This window comes from Ochotona curzoniae, unplaced genomic scaffold, assembly GCF_017591425.1.
Source record: "Ochotona curzoniae isolate NIBS_2020 unplaced genomic scaffold, NIBS_Ocur_1.0 contig_3819, whole genome shotgun sequence".
Taxonomy (NCBI): domain Eukaryota; kingdom Metazoa; phylum Chordata; class Mammalia; order Lagomorpha; family Ochotonidae; genus Ochotona; species Ochotona curzoniae.
Genome location: NW_024466004.1, coordinates 25,905,318 through 25,931,767, shown reverse-complemented (window position 1 = coordinate 25,931,767; position 26,450 = coordinate 25,905,318). Strand labels below are relative to the sequence as shown.

Below are 26,450 nucleotides of genomic sequence, written 5' to 3'. Positions count from 1 at the left end.
TCCCAAGCTTTGGGCTGTCCTGGACTGCTTTCCCAGGCCACAAACAGGGAGCTAGAAGGGAAGTGGAGTATCTGGGATACAAACCGGTAGCCATATGCAAGGTGAGGAATTTAATCCCTAGGCTACTGTGCCAGGCCCAACACGCTTAGTTTTCTTGTAGTTTTTTTTTTTAACTAAAAGAAGGAATGCACCATAATTCGATGGTCACATGATTATAAACTCAGTAAGGAAAAGCACTGTGCTCTTCTAACTGTAGTAGTTCCAGTTCAAGCATACTTGCTTATTACTGCCTATCACAGTAGAAATTATAAAGTTGCTGAAATATAAAAGAATATTTACATATTAAGGTTATATATATGATGATGAGAATGGAGGGGAAATGTGACTTTAAAGGATGTAGGCTCTAACATGAGTGCATGCCTTTCCAAGCACTTTGTTGTTAGCCTCATAATGTAAACAGAAAAAGATAGAGGATGTACCCCCACAGACAAATGAAGGGAAATATGGACATACGATGGCTTGGCCAAGTTCACACTACTCATCATAAGAGGACACACTGATTCTTAATAATTATTCAAATAAGAGCATTCTTCAGAAATAGACACTTTTTAAAAAAGGGATTATATATTTCAAAAGTATTTTCTCTTCTGAAATCAACATATTAAATTTTTCCTTTTGCCAGGAACCTTAAATATGTAATTAGTAAACCAAATAATTGGAAAGTCAAGTTTAAGAAATGTGTATATGAATATAAATCACACCACAACTCCCAACCAATGGGTCACACTGACCTTTCCAATACAGTGGTGTCACCTTGTGATATAGGCAGAAGAGACAGATGCTAAACCCTCACTCACAGATAATGCAAATAAAACCTGAAGACACTGCTGTGTTTGGCCAAGTTCCTGGTGCTATCTGAACAAGAGCTGGGATTGATCTGAAGACTGGTTCACTCTGTGTTTTACCTACACTTCCTCGGGGACATGGTCTTATATACACACGGTTCTCTCAGCTATAAGACAAGTAGACAAGCATTGGCATTTGTATGCAATTGTGAGTGTGAAATAATTCATTAGAAATGGAAACACTCACATCAAGGAACACCAAAACTACTGAAATTTTTAAAATACAGAGCAGGCTCCAAAATGGATAACATAAAGGAAAGGAATATTAAGGAAGACATTGGGGAAGCCAAGCCTATATTCAGATCCCAACTTGCTGCCCACAAGCTACATGCCTTGGGCATTGAATTACCACCCACACCACCCAGAAATTGCAGTTTGTAAATTGGTAATACTTATTTGCATTGTGATTATTGTAAGGATTAGATCAGATAACATATCTAAGTCACCCTTTTTAGTGAATAGTTCATGATAAACCTTAAATTAATATTATCACTATATTGACTTATATGTGCATTTTGACTGAAGTAATCGCTAGGACTTTGTATTTTCCAATTACTTTGGAGTTTCCCAAGATGATATTGAAAGCAAAGTTACTCCTAAGGATTGTTGTATAAGGCACTGTTTTATATGCTTTACCTTGTCTCAAAAAATCTCTTTTCAAGAACCTACTTGGAATCCAGAGATGCAAACAAGAAACAATGGTCAAACACAGTCCTTTAACAAAGAAGCCCAAGTAAATTACCTAAAGAATGTAGAATCAGAATTCCAACCTTGGACATGAATTACAACCTGTTTCATCTAGGAATAGGTAACAAAAAAAAAAAAAAAAAAAAAAAAACCACAAACAGCTCCTAACCCTAGTACAAGTTTGTTTACCTGAGTAGCTAACAAAAGTTGTAACTCAAAAAAAGTAGAAAATAGACTGTTGTGGCACAGCCAGCTAAGCAGCCACTTACCACATCTGCATTCCACTGGAGCACTAATTTTAATCTTCGCTGCCACACTTCCAACCCAATTCCCTGCTAATGATCCTGAAAATGCAGTGGAAGATAGCTCAAGTGCTTGGGCCCCTGGCAGTTACAATGGGAGACTCCTGACTTGAGCCTAGGCCAACATAGTACTGAAACCATTTTGGGAGTGACCCACAGATAGAAGGGCTTCTTGTTTCAGTGTCTCCCCCTTTTCCTGTAACTTTACTTTTCAAATAAATCTTTTTTCAGAAAAAGTGGAAAACATTACAGGTGAATTAGAGATGGGAAGAAGTGAAATACAAATATGCAATAAATATTGCCTATAATTACACCCCACCTATCATCTCTTCCACTAATTCAAGAAAAATGCAAATACATATGAAAATATATTATAAATATATGTATATATTATAGTTATTATATAAAATATATTACATAATTAACATGTTGCATTAACACAGTGATTAATATATTATATGTTGTGTTATTAATATAAAACCAGCAATGTTACATTAATTATATTGATGCTATGTTTTATCAATATATCACTATATTATATAGTATAATATATAGTATATATACACTATATAGTATGTATATATTATATATGTTATATATTACATGGTATAATTATACTATATAATATACTATAATATACAGTATATAATACACTATATAGTATACTATAATATGTAGTATATATAATATAATATGGCATAATGTACTATATAATATAGTATAATATAGAATTTAAGTATATATTTATACACACATACTATTTCTAGATGTAAAATTCTTGAGAACCAAAAGAAATTGTCTGTTTGATATTCCATGCAATATCCAGTAACACACCTGACAGAACCAAGATTGGCTATCTAAATTGGGACACTGAGATCCAAGATGGCAGAATAGGGAAAAGACATGTTGATACAGATCACACAAAACAACAAAAGAGGGAAGAACTGAATCACCGAGAACAGTTGGAGAGACGTTTGCAATGAAAATTCCACCAAAGGAAGAGAAACTCTATGGAGCACCTGGGAAAGTACCGTCTTATAGCAGTGACCAGAGCATCACTGACAACTCCTGCAGCTGGTAGCTGGAGGAGAAGTCATCTTTTAGGAGCAAGCCACACAGCAATGAGCAGGGAAGAGACAGCGTGTGAGTAGAGGCTGCTGTATTACACACGTGTCTGGAGAATTCACTGGGGGCATAAACGTTCAGTCCCTACTGACTTTGAAATGGCCTGGAGGGATTGGTGAGGGGCGGGTCCCTGCTTCTTATGTCTCCAAGGTGCATGAACTCAACCTCATTCAGCTGGACAGCTGGCTCTGGGGGATGCCATAGGGAAAAGTCTGAACAGCAGATTTGGGAAGGCAGAAAAAAGGAAATTCAAGCTAGAAATCAAATCTGGGGCAACATCTCAGTCAGACCATAAAAAAATTTTTAAAAGAAAAATTACAAAAACTAAAAATATTGTTTGAGCTTTATAGGATGCTGTCAAATGAAAAAGTATGCGTGTCTGATGTGTTCTAAAACACGTGGAAAGAAAATGAATTAGAAGATCAATTCAGGAAAATCTAGCAAAAACTTCGCTAATCTGGGAAAGACAAGTGAAGGGCTCTGCCAAGCTGAGACAGAGCAACCACTGGCCTGCATGTGATTTGAGCCTGGGAATAGGCCCGGTTGGGGAGCAAAGAAGACAACCTAGCTGGGTTGAGATTCCCACTAAGGAGCGCATGGGCTGGAATTGGGGCTGCGTTCTGATCAGGATACGATTGTAATTTCACTTGCCACATGTGTGGACTGGGAGTGGAAGCACCAAGCCGGGCCAGACTCCAACACCATCTGGTGCTCTGGAGGACTGAGGGGAGATGTGTGACAGACTAGGTTAGGTCTCAGCCCTCACTGAGCCATGTGTGAGCTGTATGTGGGTATGGAAGAGACGTGGCTGGACTGAAACATCCAACAGTAAGAACCAGATGGAGTTGAAGGCCAGTTAAGAAAACCCACTGTTCCTGCTAGGACAGGAGGTGAACTGAGTAGGGCTGGCTCACAGACCCACTGGTATGCATGAAATCTGGCACTGGGAGAGATTCTGATGGAGGAGCCTGGGCAACTTCTCTGGCAGGACACAGTCCCTGCAGGTAAGGGCACAAGAAGCACAAAAGGGAACAACCCAGAAGAGGCAACGGAAATTATCCCACTGGCATACACATGGCATGGTTTGGGGGCAGACCAGGCTGAACCAGTTCACATCACCCACTGGCGAATCCTAGCACCAGAACAGAGTGTGGGTCGAGCCAAGTTTGTTTGCAACACATACCAGTACACAGTAAAGAATGCCAAGGTGAGATGAACTGTACCAGATGTGGTTGCAGCGCCCAAACAGCACATGTGAAAATCAGAGGGAAGAGGCAAAGCTGGCAGGGAATGTGGGCTCCCCTGCTGGACAACTACTTCCATTGGAAAGCATGAGTTGGGATGGGGGCAGTTCAGAATAGGCAGAGCTAAACACCTGTAGGCCTCATGAGAGCTAGATAAGGTAAGGGCCACAGTAGGCTCACTGTTCCGACTGGTGCAAGCAAAAATTAGAGTGGGTGAGGGTTGGTTGGGCTAAGCCGCAGTATTAGCTGGCATAGGCTGGCACCGGGGCTAATTCTGTCAAGTCAAATGCCAGAACCACATGGAGAGTGCATAATCCAGGAGTGGGTGTGGCCTAGAAGGGAAATAGTGGGCACCTCCCTCAGGACTACCATTCTCACTGGACAGCACGAAAACCAGGACAGGGGCAGGGGTGGCTAGACAGAAAGGCACCTGCCAGTAGCTGTATGGGCTGGATAATAGGTTGGTTGGATTGAACTAGATTTCAATGCCCACTGACATGTATGAGAGCTAAATGGGATGTGGGACAGACTGAACAAGTCTGCGGTACATACTGGCAAGCATGGGAACCAGGGTAGGGGGCAGAACTGGTAGGGGTTATGGGGAGTCGCCCCAACTAGGCTGCAGCTCTAACTGGTTCGCGTGAGGACCAAGTATGAAGTGGATAGGATCGAGCTGGACTATAGCACCCGTCGGTTCATGAGGAAGACAGGGCTAGAGACAGAACAGACCCAGCAATCGCAACAACCAGCATGTGCATAAGCTGATTGGTGTGACGGATGGTGTTGGACTCTGTACTAGCAAACTCACTCAAGAATCAGATCTGGGATCATCTCAGATGAAGTTTCTTTGAAGATCCCTCCAACTTAGAACCCCAACCATCAAGAGACTGTCAGCCAGTGGACTCTGAATAGGTTTCATTGTGATTGGAACTGTGAGATTGGCAGCAATCCAGAACTGATGAACTATCAAAACTGTTTGAGGACCCTCAGAGCGTGCCTCCTGTTGGGGACCTGAGATGGGTAGGAGGTTGGGTGGGTTTTTTCCCTTTGTTACTCCCCTAACCCCAGATACAGGGGAAAATGATAATATTAGCGTGGAAACAATGGTATTACCCACTTTCACCCTGTAGCCCTTGACCCTTTGTACCCTAATCAACTAAGATTATTAAAATAAGAAAAAAGAAGTTCTATGTGTTTCCTGTACATGGACAACCCTAACAAACATGATCAGAAAAATCTTTATTGTGACATTATAGTGAAACTCTTGAAAGAAAATTATTTTTAAAATTTTCTGAAATGTATGAGAAAAATTCCAGATTGCTTCACAGGGTGGATGTCCAATTAGACTCACAGCTAATTTGTTCTCAGAAACTTTACAGGCTGGAGAGACCTAAGTACTAAAAACAAAATAAAACGAACTGCCCAGCCAAAATGTTATACCTAGTTATGTTATCACTTATGAATAAAGGTGAAATAAGCACCTTCCAAAACAAAGAATTTGGCATCACTCATCCAGGTTTTCAAGCGACACTTAAGGATGTGATACACACAGAAACAGACTATTGAAACAAGATTAATGTAGAAAATATCCTGTGAAAAGTAAAAACACAAATCCAAAATTACAATAGGCATATTTGTGGAAAGAAGTCAAGACAATGGTTTGATTTCTGAATAATTACCTGGTGTATAAATGGCCTAAATTCTTCAATGAAAAGATACAAACAGGATGAATGATAAAACACAACACAGAGAGATTGAAAGTAGAATTAAAATTGATATTCCGTGCTAATGGAAAGTAAGCACAACAAAGAGCAGTCACCCCAGCACCAGACAAAATACAGCTTAACACAAAAACAGGTAAAAGAGACAAAGAAGTACATTAAAGAATGATTTCTGGATGAAATCAGCAAGATGATGTGAATGTAGTAAATTTATATAAACCCAATGCCAGGGCATCTGACTTTTAAAAATAAATCCTTATTGATCTAAAGGAAACATAAGCCTCAGTGAAATAACAGTAGACTTCAATAAAGTGCTTTCCTCAATGGACAGATCAATTAGACAGAAAATCAATAAAGAAATAACAGAGTTAATCTACACTATGAACCAAATGGCCCTACTTGATAGCTATAGATCATTATATCCCACAACAGTTGCTGCATACACATTCTTTTCATTAGTACATCCAGACCATGTATGAGGCGTGAAAGCAAATCTCAATGATAAAAACAACCATGAAATCACACCACGCATGCTGTTGGATCACACTGGAGTGAAGACAGACATTAACAATTTAAGAAACAATATGCCTCATCCACTTTCTCCCATTCCTCAACCACACTAATCGGTAGTCCATGTGGGCATGCATCCTTCTTAACTATGTAAACATCAAAAATAAATTTATTAAAACAAAGAAAATGCATAACCCCATGCAGACTGAATAATGTGCTCCTGAATGAACACTGTGTCATAGAATAAATCAAAAGGGAAACCAGAAAGTTCCTAGAAATGAAAATGAGAACCTATCAAAATCTATAGGATGCTACAAAAGCAGAGTTAAGAAAGTTTATATTAATTGGTGCCTACATCAAGAAATCTGAAAGGCATCCTGTAACTGATTTAACAAACCATCACAAGACCTAGAAAAAAAAAACAAATAAAAGCTCAAAAATAGAAAGGAAAAATTAAAGAAATAAGCAAAACAAATAAAAAACAAAGATACAAGGATCAGCAAAATGAAGAGACAGCTTTTTATGAAGAATCAGCTTTTTTGAGCCAGCTTTTTAAAAAAATAAATTGATACACCATTTGTTCTACTAAACTTCTAGTCAAAAAGCAGAAGACATAAATTAATAAAATCAGAGATGACAAAGGAGAATTTTACAATAGCTATTACAGAGAAGAAAAGGAATCATTGGGAATAGCCACAAACAACTATAAGCCAACAGATTGGAAAATCCATAAGAAATTCATAGATTTCCAAATACATAAAATCTACTAAATTTGAATCATGAAGACAAAATTTAAACATATCAATAATCCAGACAGAGAACAAATCAGCTGTATGAACCCTCCTAAAAATGGGGCCAAAACCTGGAGGCCTCAATGCTGAATTCTGTAAAACTTTCAAGAAAAACTGATCTCAATTAGTCTCAACCACTTAGAAAAACTGAAATGGAAGGAATCCTTCCCAACTCCTTTTTTGAGGCTAGCATCACCTTAATTCCCAAACCAAAAAAAGACATACCACAAAGAAAAGACTATAGAGCAACATCCCTGATGAACACATATGCAAATATCCTCAAAAAATGCCACTTATTTGGGTCTGGCACAAATACAAATTGGCTAATGCTTCCCTTGCATGCACTGGGATACCATTGGGCGACAGTTCGTGTCCTGGTTTCTCCACTTCCCATCCAGCTCCTGGCTGATGGCCTGGGAAAGCAGTAGAGAATGACCCAAAATCTTGGAACCCTGCAATCACATGGGAGATAAGGAAGAAGCTCCTGGTTCCTGGCTTCAGATTGGCTCTATTCTGACCCTGCTAGCTATTTGAGGAGTGAACAAGAAGATGGAAGATGTTTTTTTCTGCAACTTCTTCTCTCTGTGAATTTGCCTTTCCAATAAAAAATAAATAAATCCTAAAAAAAGAACATGCCAGTTAATCAAATCCAATAATACACCAGAAAGACCATTTACTCATACCAAGAGGGATTCAGCTGTGGTAAGCAGGGATGTTTGAATGTATGCAAATCAATAACCATAATAGATAATGCTAAAAAATTGGATTAAAAAACCATATCATTATCTCAATTGATACAGAGAAAGCAATTGATAAAATATCTTTGATAATGAAAACCTTAAGTAAGTTAGATACAGAAGCAATATTCCTTCATACAATGACTGCATATACTTCATATTTATTTGGAAAATGCTGGAAGCATTTCCTCTAAGATCCAAAACCAGACAAGAATGCTTCTTCCCTACAAAGCAAACATTCAACAAAGTGAAGAGGTAACTGACAGAATGGAGAAAATGTTTGTAAACTGTTCAGTGGATAAAGTACTGATATCCAGAATCTACATAGAGCTCAAATAACTAAACAATAACCCAAACAATTCAATTACAAAATGTGTCAAGGACACAAACAAGGCATTTTTCAAAATGAAATACAAATGGCCAACAGACTTACAAAAAAAAATGCTCAGAATCACCAAACCTCAGGAAAGCACAATAAAAAATGTAATGAGTTTTGTTTTCTTACTTTAGCTAGATTGGCTATCATACAAAAACAAAGAAAAATGATGAGGATGTGGTGAAAAGAGTACCGCTAATACATTGTTGGAAATGCAAACTACTATCCTCATCATGAAAGACAGTATGAAGACTATTTAGAGGTCTGAAAATATACTACCACATGGCCTTGAATCCTGCTTTAGGAAATTAACCCAAAGGAAATAAAATCAATACATAAAAGAGTTATTTGTACTCTTGTACTTATTGTAATTCAGTTCATAATAGCTAAAATATGGAACCAACCAAAATTTCTATCAACTAATGCCTGGATATAGAAAATATGGAATATATACACACAAAAGTATCACTTGGAAAAAAAGATTTTTTTCTCCACAATTCTTAGTGCTTACAGTTACAATGACCTGCATTTACATATTTTTAAAAATTTCGTACCAGTGTTCCAAAATGACTTCAAGGTGTCACTGAACACTAACGCATTAATGTAGTATTTCTTATTTTGGTGATCAACATTCTAATGTATTTTGATAGCCTTTGGCAAAAATGTGTATTTGTATGAAACAGGACAATGAGATGGACACAGTTTCAGTGACTTTAAAATGTCACTCCTTAGGCCCGGCAGCGTGGCCTAGCAGCCAAAATCCTCGCCTTGAACGCCCCAGGATCCTACATGGGCACCAGTTCTAATCTTGGCAGCTCCACTTCCCATCCAGCTCCCTGCCTGTGGCCTGGGAAAGCATTGGAGGATGGCCCAAGGCTTTGGGACCCTGCACCAGTGTGGGATACCCGGAAGAAGTTCCTGGGTCCTGGCTTCGGACTGGCATAGCATCGGCCATTGTGCTTGGGAGTGAATCATTGGACGGAATTTCTTTCTATCTCTCCTCCTCTCTGCATGTCTGGCTTTCCAATAAATAAATAAATCTTTAAAAAAAGTCACTCCTTAATGAACTTTCAATCACACCAACAGCATTCAATGGCCTTACCGGTTCACCTTTGTTCCCTTTCTGTCCGGGTAATCCTGCTTCTCCCTTAGCAAAAAGAAAAAAAAAAGGAATTTCTCTATTAGAAAGCATTCCGTAATCTAAAAATATTTAGTAGGCTAAAGCTCTGCTTCTCTTTGACATGATACTCATCCCTTCATTGAACACCTTTTCCTGAGGCTCAAACACCATTTGGAATCATCTGCTTCAGGAGCTTAATATGCAAATGTATCCCTGGGATACAGTCAGAAAGGAAGTGATAGTAACTTGGCAAGTACTCTACTGGGGAAAATGAGCAAGTTTCTTTTCATTTGATATAGCCAATAAGGTAGCCATAGGTGGCCATAGAAGAAGGCCACCAAGACACCACCCAACCTACTTACTAGACAGGGGTTAAGACTGTAATTAACATCTATGAAAGGGTTCATATGTAGGTCTGTAGTACCAGAGGCCCTGACACACACCTCCAATCCACTGGTTCACTCCCTGGCTAGCCATAATGGCCAGGGGTGGTTCAGGCTGAAACCAGCAGCCAGGCACTTTTGCCAGGCCTCTGACATGGGTAGCAGGGGCCCACATGTTTGGGACATGTCCACTGCTTTTCCTAGTCAATCAGTAGAGAGACAGATTGGAAGAGAAGCAGCTGGGACACAAACCATTACCCAAATGGGAAACTGGAATCACACCTGCAGCTTCCCTTGCAAGGCCACATCCCAGGTGCCTGCAGCCTATTCTTGACAGATCCTATATACACAATACCTGCTGTTGTTCAGATGGTTTCTCTCTTCTATTCATTCTAACTCAGACTGGCTCAGAGCAATTCAGATGAAAATGTGAGAAATCCAATCTCCAACTTTTTTTGTTTAGCCTGCTCCCAGGATGAAGTAGCTTTGGCAGTTAATTCAACTATCACTAGAGGGCAAGACTCAGACTGCATACCAGCCTAACTGATTGTCTGCTGCGAGTGGGCACAAATCAAACCCAGCATACCTTGTGTGGAATGCACTGGCACAAGTCTTTCAGTTCCTGCTTTGCTGGAAGGTATGCAGACATTTTACTGGCGTGAGTGGTTAATGATGATGATGCTGTACTTCCAAAATCATCATGCGCTGAGCACTAAAACCCAAAGAAGAAATTGAGGGAATGATGTCAATTCCAAACATGGATTCCCACCAAATTAAATGTGGGGTTGTCTGCAAGAACTGTATTCTTATTAGCTGGAAGCTGACACCAGAATGTGAGTCTGTCGCATTACATTTTTACTAACACCCATCTGATGACAGTATACAACAAATGAGTTAAGAATATCAATCCTATTAAGGAATTCTAAAGCTATACTATGTCATTTTTTAATTCTTATAGTAAAATAACTTGCACAAGTAAAAACACATACTCTGAAATAAAAGCAAAAATCAAACCATGTCATTAACCCATAACAGTTATTTCTATAAACTAATTATAAAAGTTTTGTATAGTAGAAAACTATCATTCTACACTCCTCACAATCTAATTAAAATATGCTTTATTCTACCTTATTGTCCTTTAAAAATATTCTAGAAGCTCTTCACTGACATAAATGAGTGATGGATTGCATACATAACATGCTGGACATAGGATAAAATAGATGTTTTTTCCTCCAAAAAAAATAATCCTTATACAGAAAGTGAAAGGGGAAAATGCATATTTTCTTCTCATACCTAGGACCGCACATATTTTATGACTATATTTGCAATTGCAGGGAGAAAATAAATTAGGGGAAAGAATTTATACGTTATTTTTGTATTCTAAAAACTACTTAAGGAAAAGTATTTTTAGAGCACAAAACTAAAATATTGCCAGTGGTTATCTTCTGATTGGAGGGTTTTTTGTTTATTTCCTTTTTTTGAATTTGGCTACATTTCCAACTTTTTTATAAGTAATTTTGTAGCAAAAATTGTTTTGAAAAATAAATAGTACTCTTTGTATACTCTCACACAATACTGTGAACTAGTTTTCTATCTTCACCATTAGTTCTTTCATAGCCAATTTCTCCATATGTAATGATTTTAGCTATCTCAACTCTAGTCACTCAAAAATCTTATCTAAATGAAACTGGACTATCAATAAAACAGTTCATTCAGGGCCCGGCGACATGGCCTAGCAGCTACAGTCCTCGCCTTGAACACCCCAGGATCCCATATGGGCACCGGTTCTAATCCCAGCATCTCCACTTCCCATCCAGCTCCCTGCTTGTGGCCTGGGAAAGCATTGGAGGATGGCCCGAAGCCTTGGGACCTTGCACCAGTGTGGGATACCCGGAAGAAGTTCTTGGATCCTGGCTTCGGATAAGCATAGCATCGGCCATTGTGCTCACTTGTGCTCATTGTGAATCATCAGACGGAAGATCTTGCTCTCTGTCTCTCCTCCTCTCTGCATATCTGACTTTCCAATAAATAAATAAATAAATCTTAAAAAAAAAACAGTTCATTCATATTGTAGGACTTGGTTCCAATTTGCTGGGCAGTTCTTGGTCCTGGATCCTCAGTCAGATGACTAAGCCTCCCTTAGAACCACACTCTTGCTCTGGGCAAATGAATAAATAAACTGGAGAAGAGATGGGAAAATAATATCTCAGGCTTTGATGCAAAATTGTCCAAATTCTGAAAAAAATATATAAAGGAAACATAAAACATAAATAAGCACCCTTCCTCTTATGAAACCACTAGTTTATTTTGACACATATTAACTAGCCCTTAAAATTTTAAATTCATTGTAACTTATTTTCAACAGACGTGTGGATTTCTTCATTATCTTGCCTATTTGTTCTTCATAACTTTCTTATGTCTAGTCATGAATCCTGACTAATTCAGAAACTGAATCTCTAATGACAGTAAAGAAGCATGTTTATAGATGTAATTGCATAAGTCGCCTTTGAAATGCTTCATCAATTAACATCCAAGAAACATGGGATTTAAAATCTCAAGACAAAATTAGATTTCAAAACGGCATACATTAACATTTTCTGAGTGTTAAACATTTTGAAAATGATATATTTAGTATCAGGAATACTGAAGACACATTTAAGTGACTTTTGTACAATTATTTGTCCTCTAAATTATTTATTCCTATTGATAAAAGCCAGTATGTTTATACTTTCTCTTCATTAGTAAATGAATGGCTACACCTATCTCCCTTCTCTCCCTAACAATAATTACCACTAGGGAAATATGCAGGCTTTAGTTATTTTTTTTCCATAGAGATGAATTCCTTCTTTATTTTTTACTTTTTAAACTGAAGTTCAGGAATCCCAAGATGGCTAACAGAGAAAAGATGTGCTGATTTTGACCAGGGAAAGAAAAGATGGAATGTGGAACTGCATTCTTATATAAGAATTTGAGAGAAGTTTGTAGCGGGAATTTTACAGAAAGTAGAGAGATGCTATGGAGCAGCATGAACAGCACAAGCACGAAGCATCAAGTGGTGACACCAGCATCACCTACCATCGCTGGGTGCTGGAAGAGACAAAAGCTTCTGATAGCTGGATAAGATCAGAATCTGGCAGCCTGTGACACTGGCAATACTGCCTGAGGGAGATGGATTCTGATTTTGAGTCTAGTCTGAAGCTCTGGTAGGCACAGAGTACCTACAAGGATGGCAAGAAGACTCCACAAAGAAACATAACAATGCTTCATTATTGGAATGCGAGTTTAAAAACACTGAGGGAATTCCCGAAAGTAAACTTAAGTTAGTGACCACAAGACTGCTCAGAAATACAAAAAAACAAATTAACAAGTTAAAAGAAATCAATTCTTAATGTGATTAAATTTTTGCCAAAAGGTTGAGGTATTAAGAAAAACCAAACTGAAATATTAGACATGAACTGTTCAACATGCTATATAGAAAACAAGGTGAAAAACTTCAACAGACTTGGTGAGATGGGAAGAAAAATTTAAGCCAGAAGACAAATTCTAGAAAATATAAAGAAGAAAATCAGAAAAATAGAAAATAGTGTTTGGGTTTGGTGTGATGCCTCAGCAGTTAAATCATTGCATGTGCCAGTATTCCACTGGGCACCAATTCATCTCCTGGCTGCTCCACTTCCCTTCCGGCTCCCTACTTGTGGCCTGGACAACAGTCAAGAACAGCATGGGAGATCAGGTAGAAGCTCCTGGCTTCGGAATGGCTCAACTCCAATCATTGTGTCTACTTGGGGAGCGAACCAATAGAAGATCTTTATCTCTTTCCTTTCTGTAAAATATGCCATTCTAATAAAAATAAATAAATCTTTAAAAAAAAAAGGGGGAAGTGGTGTTCAAGATTTATAGGATTCTATCAAATTGAAAAACATACATGTCTTAATTCCTAAAAGCATAAAAGAGAACTGTTTAGATCCATTCAGCAATATAATAACAGAAAGGTATCTAATTTGGGGGAAAGTGGGCATATCCAAATACAGGAGGCACACAGAGTTCTTAATAGACATAACATGTTGCACAGACATTAGACTACATGATAGTTTAACTTTCAAAAGTAAAACAAAAAGAATATTCTGTAGATGCACCATAGAAGTGAAAGATTACATCCAGAGGGTCCCCAGTGAGACCAACAGCTGATTTCTTATTAGATACCCTGGAGATTAGGAGAGAATAGACAAAGTCCTAAAACAGAGAAACAATTAGGAACGTTGCACCTAACAAACCCTTGTTTACAAATGGAGGTGGAAAAAAAGACATATGAAACAAAACAAATTTGTCACTACTTATCTAGAATTTCAAATGGTTAGTAAAGATTTACCACACAGAAAAACAGAAAATGGTAGTCAACATGAGAAGTGTAGAGGAAGAAAATCTTCTCACATTTGTACAAGGGAAATCCAAACCAAGCAATAGAAATAATAACGAGGAAGCTGTAGGAATAAATCTATTTATCAATAATGTTGAAGATAAATGGCCTAAATTTAGCAATTAAAAAACACAAAATGGCTGAATGAATTAAAAAAATAAACAAGCCCAATCTATTTGCTGCCCACATGGAAAGAGAGAGGAGTGAAAAATAGCCCATATTAACAGAATGCAAAGCAAAAAAAAAAAAGGCGCCATCCTAATAACAGCAAAAATTAGCTTTAATAGAAAAAAATGTTACATGAGCAAAGAATAGCATTGTATAATATCAAGCAAACAATTCAACAGGAAGACATGACTACAGTGAATGTACATGCACTGAATGCCAGAATGCGTGGCTTTTCAAAACATGTTAATGTATCTAAAGGAAGACACAATTGAAATGACAGACTTCAATAGCCACTTTCATCAGGGGACAGATAACTGGGCAGAAAATCAACAAACAAGAATTAATCTGAAATATAGACCAAATGGAGCAAACTTCTGTCTGTTGAACATTTCATCCACAGTTGCCAAACAGACATTCTTTTCACCAATACATGGAACATGCTTGAGGATGGAACATATGCTTGGCCATAAAGCAAATTAAAAAAGAAAGAAAGTGAAATGATGACATATATCATTTTTGATCACAATGGAATGAATCTGGAAATTGGCGATCTAAGAAACTGAAAATGTAGACAAACACAAACACTGAACAATATGCTACTGAATAAACTATGGGTCATAAAAAAATGAAAATCAAAACATTCCTGGAAACAAATGAAGACAAAAATACTATATATCACATCCTATGTGACACAACAAAAGTAATGTTAAGAGGCAAAATTCAATGTCATTACTGCCTGCATCAAGAAATAAAGAACCATCAAATAATTGATCAATATATCTCACAAATCTTCAACGATAAGAACAAATGAAACCCAAAGAAAAGCCTAGGACTAGATGGTCATACTACTCAATTCTATCAAACTTTTATCACATTATGCTACAGCACCAGCCTATTCTATCAAACTTGTGAAGAAATATTAACTCCAATATTTCTCAAACTATTCAAAACAGTCAAAAGGGAGGACATTCTCCTAAACTCCCTCTATGTTAGGCCAACATCATTAACAGAAAAAAAAAATAATAAACAACTGTAGATAAGTATCTCTGGGGAACACAGATGCAAGCATCCTACATAAAACACTAGTAATTTAATCCAGTCATACACCATAAAGATAATTGACCTAGAGTAAGTGGGATTTATCCCTTCTATAAAGAGATAGGGATATTCCAACATATGCAAATCAATAACTGTGATACATCACATTAACAAGATGAAGAATAAAAATCATAAGATTATCTCAATAGATGCAGAGAAATCATTTGATAAAACACATCATTCTTTCATGAAAAAAAAAAAAACCCTCAAGAAATTGGGATCTAAAAGCAACATCCTAAGTGTAAGGCAATAAATGACAAACACACAGCCAGTATCATAATGAATCAGGAAAAGTCATAAGCTTTTCCACCCAGATTTGCAATCAGACAAGGATGCCCACTTTTACCATTGCTACTTTCATGCAATATGGTTCTGGAAGATTTAGCTAGCGAAATTAGGCATGAAAAAGAACTCAAATGAATATAAATTGGAATAAGAAAATCAAATTATCCCTTTTTGTAGGTGAAATGATCACACATATAGGGAAATCAAGAGACTCCACTAAAAAACTATTAGACTCCTAAGAGGATTTATTGAAGTTGAGGATATAAAATAAACACACAAAAACCAATGGCCTTTGCATACACAGCCAATGGCAGGCCCCTCCCCCCAAAAAACTTATAAAATCAATGCTATTCACCATAGCACCAAAATTATTTTAAATATAGCTTTTAACACAGCTTCTGTTATTTATGCTCATTTCCAGGAATAGTTTGATTTTTCTTTTGATTTTCATCCCACCATTCATTCAGGAAAATATACTATTCAATTTCCTTGTGCCTGTATATTTTTTAGAGTTTAAGTTGTTAATTTCCAGCTTCATTCCACTGTGGTCAGAAATGGTACATGTTACAACTTCATTTGTTTTGAATTTGCTGAGAATTGCTTTATGGTTTAACATATGGTCTATCTTACAGGGTGTTTCATGCATTGATGAAAAGAATATGTATTCTTCAGCTGTGGAATGAAATGTTGTGTAGACACAAACTAGGTCTACTTGTTTGAGAGTACAGATTAGCCCTGTTATTTCTTCATTGATTATTTGTCTAGTTGATCTGCCCATTAACGAAAGTTATTGAAATCCCACATTATTATTATGTTGAAGTTTATGTCTCCCTTTAAAGCCATTAAAATTTGTTTTACATAACCAGATACCCATTGCATTCAGTTTATAAACATTGCTAAAATTATGCCTTCTGTTGAATTGATTCCTTGATCATTATATAATGCCCTTCTTCATTTTTAACAATTTTTGTGTTAAGGTCTGTTGTACCTGGTATTGGTATGGATATTCTTATTTTTTCTACTTTCTATTAGCAATGGACTATCTTTCCATTCTTTCACCTTCAGTCTGTGTGTATCTTTGTTGGTGAGGTGTGTATCTTACAAGCAGCAAATAGACAGGTCACAGTTGCTAATCCATTGTGCCTCTTAATTGAACAATTGAGATAATTTACATTCAAGGTTACTATTAATAAATAACCACTTTACCCTGTCATTTGAATTTCCTTTATATTTGTACTAGTCAAATCTCTGCCTTGACATTCTTTCATAATGATGATCAATATTTGTAAGGCTGCCTGAGTGGTAACAAATTCTTCAAATTTCTGATTTTTCTGCAAGATCACATTTCACTTTCAGTGAGAGATTTTTAGGACAGTATTCTAGATTGACAGCTGCCTATGTACTATGTCATGTCATTCTCTCTGAGCCTGTAAGGTTTTTGATGGCAAAGAAGCTGTTAGAATTAGAGATCCTGTGAAGGTAACCCGGCACATTTTACAATCTTCTCTTTATATTGTACTGTGCAAATTTTGGCTATAAAGGTTTATGGTTAAATCTCTTCTGAAAACACTTATGTGCTTCCTATACTTAGCTATGTCTATCTTTCTCCAAATTAGGCTAATTTTAAGTTACTGTTTCAATGAATGGGCTTTATAATCCATTGTGTCTTTCAATCCACATCTTCAGGAACTCCTAAGACACAATGTTTAGTCATTTGATCATATCCCATAAATCTTGAACACTATTACACTATTTTCAGGTTTGCTAATTTCTTCTTGTCTTTCCTCTTTTTTGATCTAATAGATATTTTCAGATTGCCTTCTTCCTTAGAGATATTTTCTTTCGTCTCTTGAGACTTTCCACTGTATTTTTTTGCATATTAAATTCTTCCTTTTTAAAATTTCAGTTCAATTTCTCTTCTATACCTCAGTATTACAGTAAAACTTTTCAGCCATGTCCTGTATGAATTTTCTAATTCATGCATTTGGATCCCACTGTGAATAATCTTATGATTATTATTTTGTATTCATTTTTGGACATTTCATCAGCCCTCTGAAATCCCAGAAGGGTCATTGCAGAGGGCTCTGTGCACTTCTTGTGAATGTGTGAGTCGGGTATGTTGGCATGGTGAGCTCTTCCTGAGCACTGATTGCCTTGACAGAGAAGAGGTGGCAACAGTGATCACACCAATGGATCGCATCATATCCTCCCACCCGATAACTGAGGAGGGCTACCATGACCAACATCTGTGCCACCTTGGACTTCCACACCACACCTGAACACTAAAAGATCTCTCCAATCTAATGTAGCAATATCTCTGAATTGCTGATATCTCTGATATCTCTGAATATCCCCTGAAGCAATAGACACTCCACTAAGCCGCAGAGGCATGTTTAAAATATAAAAGCTATCAGAGGGAAAACAGCAAGTACCAGTGCCTAAATGTGGAAACACAAAACTTGAGCATGTGTTCCTCATTTCAGCATTTGAATGTGAAGATGAAGAACTGGTAATTCTCAAAGAATGAAGTACAAATGGCCAACAGACAGAAAAAAAAATACAAAAGAATCACTATCGATTAGGAAAATGCAAATAAATACCACAATGAGGTTTCACCTCATTCCAATCAGAATGGTCATCTTCCCCTTCTTCTCCCCAAAATCAACAAATGATGGATGTGGGGCGAGGGGAGGTGGGGAAGAGACTAATACTTTATTGGTGGAAATATAAACCAGTATAACCATTATTGACACACAGTATGAAAAGTTGTTAGGCATCTTGAACTATATCTAACTTATGACTCAGCCATCTCACTCCTGGAAATAGTGTCAAAGGAAAAGAAATTAGCATGAGAGGATTATTTGTACCCCATGCTTACTGAAGCTCAGTACACAACAGCTGAGATACAGAATCAACCCAGATGTACATTAATTGATGATTGGATGAACAAAAATATGGTATATTTACACTATAGAATGTTAGCCACAAAAACAAATGAAATTCTTTTGCAAAAAAATGTATGCAACTGCAAAGCATTATGCTTAGTAAAATAAGATTCAAGACAAATATATTTTTTTGATATGTAGTAGTTAATATGCAAATTCATCAGAATGAAATGATCACTTTGGAATGTAATTCTCATTTCTAGTCTCTGTTCATGCTGTAGTCAAACTGTGATTTTCCTACTTTGTAAATTTTGAATATCATGGTTAGTTGTGAAGTAAGCCTGTGACTATGGAGTTTATTAAAATTACATCTTTGCAAAACTGATGGAGAGAGAGGAGCATTATTTGGAGGGAGTAGTGGGGGTGAGAGAGGTTTCATTTTCTTCTCGGTAGTGTATCTATGCATTGCATAAAATTCCCCTTTTTTATATTAACAGAAACTTGAACAATGAAAAGGTCCCTTACTTAAAAATAATAAGAAAACATTCCACATAGTCATCCTAAAACATTCTGTTCATTAAATATGTGATCATATCACTATTTTCAGTAGCAAAATCACTATAATTCATCAATTCCTTAATAATTCTTTTAAATTAAGGTTGAAAATATCTAGTTTTTAATGCTGGAAGCAAATGTTGGTCTAGAAGACAACTTTTAGAAATAAATGTCAGGCCCGGCACGATAGCATATTGGTTAAGAAATAACCATGTCATTTTGATCAGAATAGATACTTTCTGAAGGGTTACTATATTAGAAAGTGTAATTTTTAAATGTTTTTAAAATCACTATCTTGAAGATTTGAATGTGTGGCTCTGAGAAATCTAGGTATTTCATCTTTATACTGGCATCCTAAATTATGTTTTAAGATATTTATAGAAAGACATTTGCCTGCCTTTCACTTAGAATGAGAGCCATAAGCAAGTTGGAGATATGTTTTAAAAACCAATTACATAAGTAAAACGTATAACATTTGAGAGTTAAGCTTTGAACCACATGATCACTTTTCTTATTTCATGACTTGAAACACACTAAAAAGGTTCAAAATAGTTTTGAAGCATAGTGCTTAATAAACTAATCTCATATTTTTCTATGGCAACAATAGAATTTTTGGGAAAACCTAAGATCCAAAAGAACTCTTCTCGCATGTTGTTTTAGTAGGCTCATTGCATTTTTAATTTATTTTGGAATGTTGGCTGTGTGTTTTTACTTATGCATAATATCATACATGTTTTATGATGAACAACAATGTTTTGACTCACATAAATGCTTGGTAATGATCAACTGAGGATAATTGGCATATGTGTTACCAAAATTTTTTATAATGCCTTCATGGTTACCACATTCAGTCTTTTTTTAGTTACTTGCAATATATATTGTAGTGTGGTTAAATTATATTCACCCTATTGAGACACAGAATTCTAGAACTGGACTCTTCAGGGTTTTCTGTTTTTTTCTAGAATTCATTTCATTAACATTCCTATGAATTTTATCCATTGCCTTTAGTAGTTGATAGGTCAACAAATCAAGAAACAAAGACATGGTCACGGACAAATGCAAGTCATAAAAAAGAATATGAAAGTAAAACTTCCCTGAGTCTAAATTGCACTTGAATAAATGACATGCATGTCCAGGTATATCAAATTATGTAAGATGTCACACATAATCGTTACAATGACACAGAAAGAAAGAAAATCACATTCAGTAGTTCGTTGGTACAGAAGACTGGTAAAAGAAAATAGGGTCAGATTCTGTAGAAAAGTTTCACGAGCTACATTTACATTTTGTTTCAACAGGAAGTCACCTGTGCTTTGAGGAGGTGATGGATACCAGGTAAGAAATGAGTTTTACTGCTATTTGTTAGCATAGTGTGTTAAGGAACAGTGTTTTTAAATGCTAGATGTTTGATGTTTAGAAAAAGCTTAATGAACAGACAAAGCAGCGATTCAGATTTACATTGCTTATGTTGCGAAACGAAAAAACTAGATGTGTGAGAGACAGTAGACATGATAAACGCCCAGGCATGAGGTGAAAGTGAACTTCAGCAGTAACAGGGAATAGGAAGCAGGCTTGGTAATAACAGAGTAGTGAAAGAAGAGGATGAAAACCTACCAAAAGGCAAAGAAAGCAACCAAGCTGAATGAGAGGGTAGCAAAAGCAGATGGATGATCACTGATCTAGAGCTGATGTAAATGATGATGTGACTGTTACACCAAAGTATAGAGAGAAGGGCATATATCTTCTCTTAGGTATGCATAGTCCCAGTGAGGAAATATCAAGCCTGAAATTCAGAGCAAAATACTGGAATTAAAACTGTGCAAAGGACCTATGAGACACCGAGCACAAAGAGGCTTCCTTCTTCGGAATGGAATACTAATTCAGCGTTAGAAGACATCCAGCACTGTTCACATTTGAACTGGGAAAGTTATATAATCAAAGAAGACTGGCATTCTGTATGCTCACATCCCAAGAAAATGAGCTTACCTTGGTTTCTGATATTTCACAACAGGATTCTTGAGCTATGAAGTTTGCATCACAGTAGATTTTAAGTTGGTGAAGTTCAATCTATCAAAAAAAAAATCAGTGCAAAATTGTATCATAAGTTTTTGAGAAATGCATTAAGACTAACTGATAATTTAGCTAAAAGAAACAGAAAGCTTATAAAAAATAACTGGTAGATATTTTAATGTTTTTGTTTAATTTAGGACTCATTTTATGGAATAGTTGAGCAATAGAGCTCCAAACAGAGATCTATGGGTAGAGAAAATTAGGCAATGAAAAGTGCTTGTAAATCTTGATTCATTGACATAATACCATTTCAAAGTTAAAAATTGACAGTATTAAATTAAATATCTAGATGAATGGGGACTCCAAATAATACTGTTTTTAACTAAAATTTAAAATCATGATTGTTATCAAAATATCCAATACTGAAATCTTATTATGTATTCCCCCATAGGTGATTACATTACTTCTCTTGAAACAGATTATATATTTTCAAAGGACTAGAAGTAAGTTGAGTATTGCTTTTTAAGCTATAACCAGCCTAGTTCCACTCTTCATTCATTGTTTAATTTAGAATTTAGACTGACAATGCTTTAGAAGAACCATTTGGGATATATCTATATTGATCCTTGTGAACCTGAAGATTTTTTTTAAAGTCACTTCATATGGTTTTGTCACTTCTCACAAAATCTCATGAGAAGCTTATCTAAAATAAAAGCCAATTATTAGAATGTGTTTTCCCATAACATGCAGCCTGAATAAATAAAACATAAAACATCGTCACCTGACAACAAATGTTATAGATCACAGTGCTTAAAGATGATGATGAAAATTAAGTTCACTTGAACTTGTAGTGGGATCAAAAATCACTTAAAATGATATGCCTTTTGTTTAACGTTACTATGTCCTTTAAAAGCTGCATCATAGCATGTCTTAAGCTTTATCCTCAAATGAATCAGAATTCACCTTAAATGATGACATCAGTATAATGTTGTAGTATAATTTTTATACTGTGTACTTTGAACAAGGACACACCTGATATTCTTTATCCTTAAGTTTTGGGTCAGTTCTTCCCTTGTGTAGAAGTCATTGAGAAAGAGGAGGTAGAGCTAAGCCTTCAAGGCTGAGCCACCAAACTGGATCCTTTGTTACAATGCATCCTAACTCAATGTGCTCTTTAGCTCTTTCAGCCCGTCTGGATCCAGAGCCCACTTTGTTCTTGTTAGTTCTAGCAGACTATTATAAACTCTGCTGCCAAAAAACAGATCTTAACACTATTCTCTAAGTTTGGCATCAAGTCGGAATCCACTGTTAGGAAATATTATAAAAAAATCCACCTATAGCTAAAAACTACATCTGTGATGCTTCAGTTAGTTACATCTTCCATCTGCTGGTTGGTCCACAATGGCCAGGACTGAGCAGGTGAAACTCAGGAGCTAAGAGCTTCGTCTGGGTCCCCTCCCCGCCAATTGGTAGTGGGTGACTAATCACTTTAGCCATCTCTGCTGCTTTCCCAGGCCATAAGCAGGGGGCTGGAGCAGCAGTGGAGCACCTTGGAAACCACCCATTGCTCACATGTGTCTTTACCCACTATGCCACAATGTCACCCCTCATAAAATTAAGCTGGTAGGTTGCTTTTTTCTCATCATTGTCACCTACTGATACATTTAGTGATTGTGTTTTCTTCCAATAGAACCCTAGGAAGTCATTATAAGCTTATGAGAGGCAGTCTACAATACAAAGCAATTGCTATTATAAAGATGAATAAACAGATTATTGTTCTTGAGTGGAAACAGTTGATAATCTGGAATCATTTAACTTGAAGTTCATCTTTTTCCAGTCCTCTCTATCCAAAACATATGAGTTGAGATCAAATTGATTATGTTGCTTTTTTTTTCAGTTTTTGCTAAAACTTTCCTTTAATATATTTTAAGGCATGATCTAATTCTTTTAAATTCACAGGCCGTGGAAAAAGGATGAAAACAGAAGGAAGATAATATATGGAAGCTATTGTTTGAAACACAGAGCCACCCTTCACATATCTGACAGTAAACACAACAGTGAGAGAAGGAATTGATGTCATTGTACTTAAATAAAGAAGTTTTACTATGTTATTTTGCATTAGCTTAGAATGCTACTATTTTACAAGCAACATCACGACTTACATCCACAGGCTTGCCATCTGAAGCTCTTGCAGCGATAACTGTTCGTCCCTGAAAATCCATGATGTCCTTTTCATCAGTCTGCCGGCTCACAATTAAATTGCAATCCATATAGAGTGAAATGACCCGGGATTGTATACTGATGCCAAGTTTATGCCATTGACGATCAAACAAAGGACGTAGTTCTCTGTTTTTAAAAATGTAGTTCAACACGTCTCCCTCAGAAGCCAGGAACATAAATTCCACTACCTTCTTTCCACCATCAACTGCAATTGAAATCTGAAAAATTGAAAATTATCTTTGAATGTTCTAAAAATCAATGTTTCTAATTATTAAAGCACACAAAGGAAGGCTTAAAACTCATGTTGGTATAATGGATGCATTCAGTAAATTATTTTAAATAACACCTGGGTCTAATATGGTTATTAACATAAAAGAATAGGCAGCACAAAGCTGTAAAAATTTATATTAATATTTTGGTGAATATAATATGTCCCTTCAAAGAACATCTGAGAAACTGTTTTGTATGTATATGTAATATTTTATATAATTTTATGGTTGTTTAAGTTTTAATAATTGTGTTTATAAATATCATTTATAATTTTAAATTATATTAAGACAGTATTTACATAATTAAACATTAAATATATACTATTTATTTTCTGTGTGAGCAATTTAAGTTTACTAATCCTAGAATAAGATAATAATTTTCCTTATCTTAGAAATGAAATCAACTTCTTTAACCATGAAAATTTGCATGGTATTCTGAAATTACACTTTCCAGAGGACATACTCATTAGCTTTAATTCATCTTTTCAACATCACATTGTGACTACATTCACAGATTAAAAAACAAGGGATGGGGTTGACATAATGGCTCAACTGCTCATCCCCAGTCTGCAAGTGGCAGCATCACACACAGGCACTGATTCATGTCCCAGCTGCTCCACTTCTCACCCAGTTCCCTGCTTATGGCCTGGAAAAGCAGTGGAGGATGGCCTAAAGCCTTGGGACCCTGCACTCACATGAGAAACCTGGAAGAAGCTCCTAGCCCAAGATCAGCTCAGCTCAGCTCAGCTCAGGCCATTGCAGCCATTTGAGGAGTGAACCAGCAGATGGAAAATCTTCCTCTCTCTCTCTCTCTTCCTCCTCCTCCTCCTCCTTCCACTCCTTTCTACAAATCTGCCTTTCCAAAAAAAAAAAAAAAGAAGAAGAAGAAGAAGAAATCTTTTTTTAAAAAAGACCAGGGAAAATTCAAAATATTTTTATGGATATGAATATGAAAGCAAATGCAAAAATATAGCTTCATTAAGAAATTTTGAGGTCTATCTCTCCCCTCACCCCACAAAATGCCTGCACTCTCTTTTACAACCCAAATGTTATTTCTTCTATAAATTTTCTTGGGTTCCTGTGCTCTTTATGATCCAATTTGGTAAACTATTCTTTATGGTTTCATAGGCAATCACCAATGCCCAGTTTATCGCTAATTATCACACTGTACACTGCATTCTTATCACAGGGATCATCTTCTTTAGACATCAGCTCCCTCATATTAAGAATTTTGCTTTTAAATTTTCTTCCTTGTCACATAGAACATATAGTATACCATAAATTTGATTGATGAGAAAAATGTTTCCCAACATTTCTCAACTCGTCATTTCCAAATGCTTATCAGATAAAGCAATGAATCACTTAAAAAATAATAGCTAACATTAGAGATGGTAAGAGGAAAGCAATTTATTACTGGGGATTCAATTTAAGGCACAGTGGGTCAAGCCACCACCTATGATGCTGTAATCTGCATCAGACTGGTGGTTCAAGCCAGCTACTTGATTTTCAACCAGCTTCTTCCTAGCGTGCCTGGGAAAGTGTTAGAAGATGGCCCAAATGCTTCGGCCCAAGCCAGCTATGGGAAACCAAGATGGAATTTCTTGCTGCTGGCTTCAGTTTGATCAGCCTTGCCATTGCTCTGTTTCGGAACTGAATCAGCAGATGAAAAATCTATCTCTGTGTTTCTGTCTTTCTGTCTCTCTGTAATTGCCTTTCAAGTGCTCCCACCCTCAAAAAACAGTTTAAAAATTTATTACTGAGGGGTTTCAGGGTGATGGCTCAATGGCTAAATTGCCTTGCACAAGCTGGGATCCCATACTGGCGCCAGTTCAGGTCCTGCCTGATCCACTTCCCATCCAGCTTCCTGGTTGTGGCCTGGGAAAACAGCAGAGGATGACTCCAAGCCTTTGGATCCTACTCCCACATGGCTTTGAGTTGGATCAGCTCCAGCCATTTGGGGAGTGAACCAGGGGATGAACATCTTTCTTTCTGTATTCCTTTCTCTGTGTAAATCCTCCTTTCTAGTAAAAATAAACAAATCTTTTAAAAAGGAATTTATCGCTGAGCTGGGGTAATCAATAAAGCAGTTGTGAAGAAAAATCATTTAAAGTATAATTAGAAGAAATAAGAATTTAGAAGTAAAACATTTGACCATATCTTGCAAGCTAGGCATTCATGTTGTAATCTCAACATTATCATACTATGACAACTCATTTTATTCATTTTTGCTTAACTCTTAACAGATTTGATACAATTTGTTGATAAAATTTAAACTCAAAATGATATTCCCTTTTATTTACACAGAAAGGAGGAAACACAAAGAAGAGGGAGAGAGGAGCATAAGAACAGGAGTGAAGGAAACAGAGAGAAAGGAATCATTGACCTACTGGTTCACTCCCCAAAAGGCTACAACAGCCAGGGCTAAGACAGAGCAAAGCCTGAAGCCAGGAGCTTCTTCTGGGTCTCACATGTGGGTGCAAGGCACAGCACTTGGCTCTTTTTTTGCTCCTTTCCCATGTACAAAAGCAGGGAACTAGATTGAAAGTGGAGCAGCTAGAACTCAAATTTGCACCTTCACTGGATGTCAGTGTTACAGCCAGCCACTCTACTCCTTATTCCACAATGCTGGCCCCTACTATAAT

At 36.7% G+C, this 26,450-nt stretch overlaps 1 protein-coding gene across 1 annotated transcript in view; it reads right to left on the bottom strand.

The window, feature by feature from the left end:
* COL19A1 (collagen type XIX alpha 1 chain) overlaps positions 1 to 26,450 on the bottom strand; it is a 319,505-nt gene that overhangs the window by 254,163 nt on the left and 38,892 nt on the right. Inside the window, exons 5-8 of the mRNA XM_040983151.1 lie at positions 23,482 to 23,757; positions 21,296 to 21,376; positions 10,488 to 10,613; positions 9,501 to 9,545 (exon numbers count right to left, since the gene is read on the bottom strand). Coding sequence (XP_040839085.1) covers positions 9,501 to 9,545; positions 10,488 to 10,613; positions 21,296 to 21,376; positions 23,482 to 23,757 — 528 coding nt within the window. The remainder of the gene's footprint in view (positions 1 to 9,500; positions 9,546 to 10,487; positions 10,614 to 21,295; positions 21,377 to 23,481; positions 23,758 to 26,450) is intronic.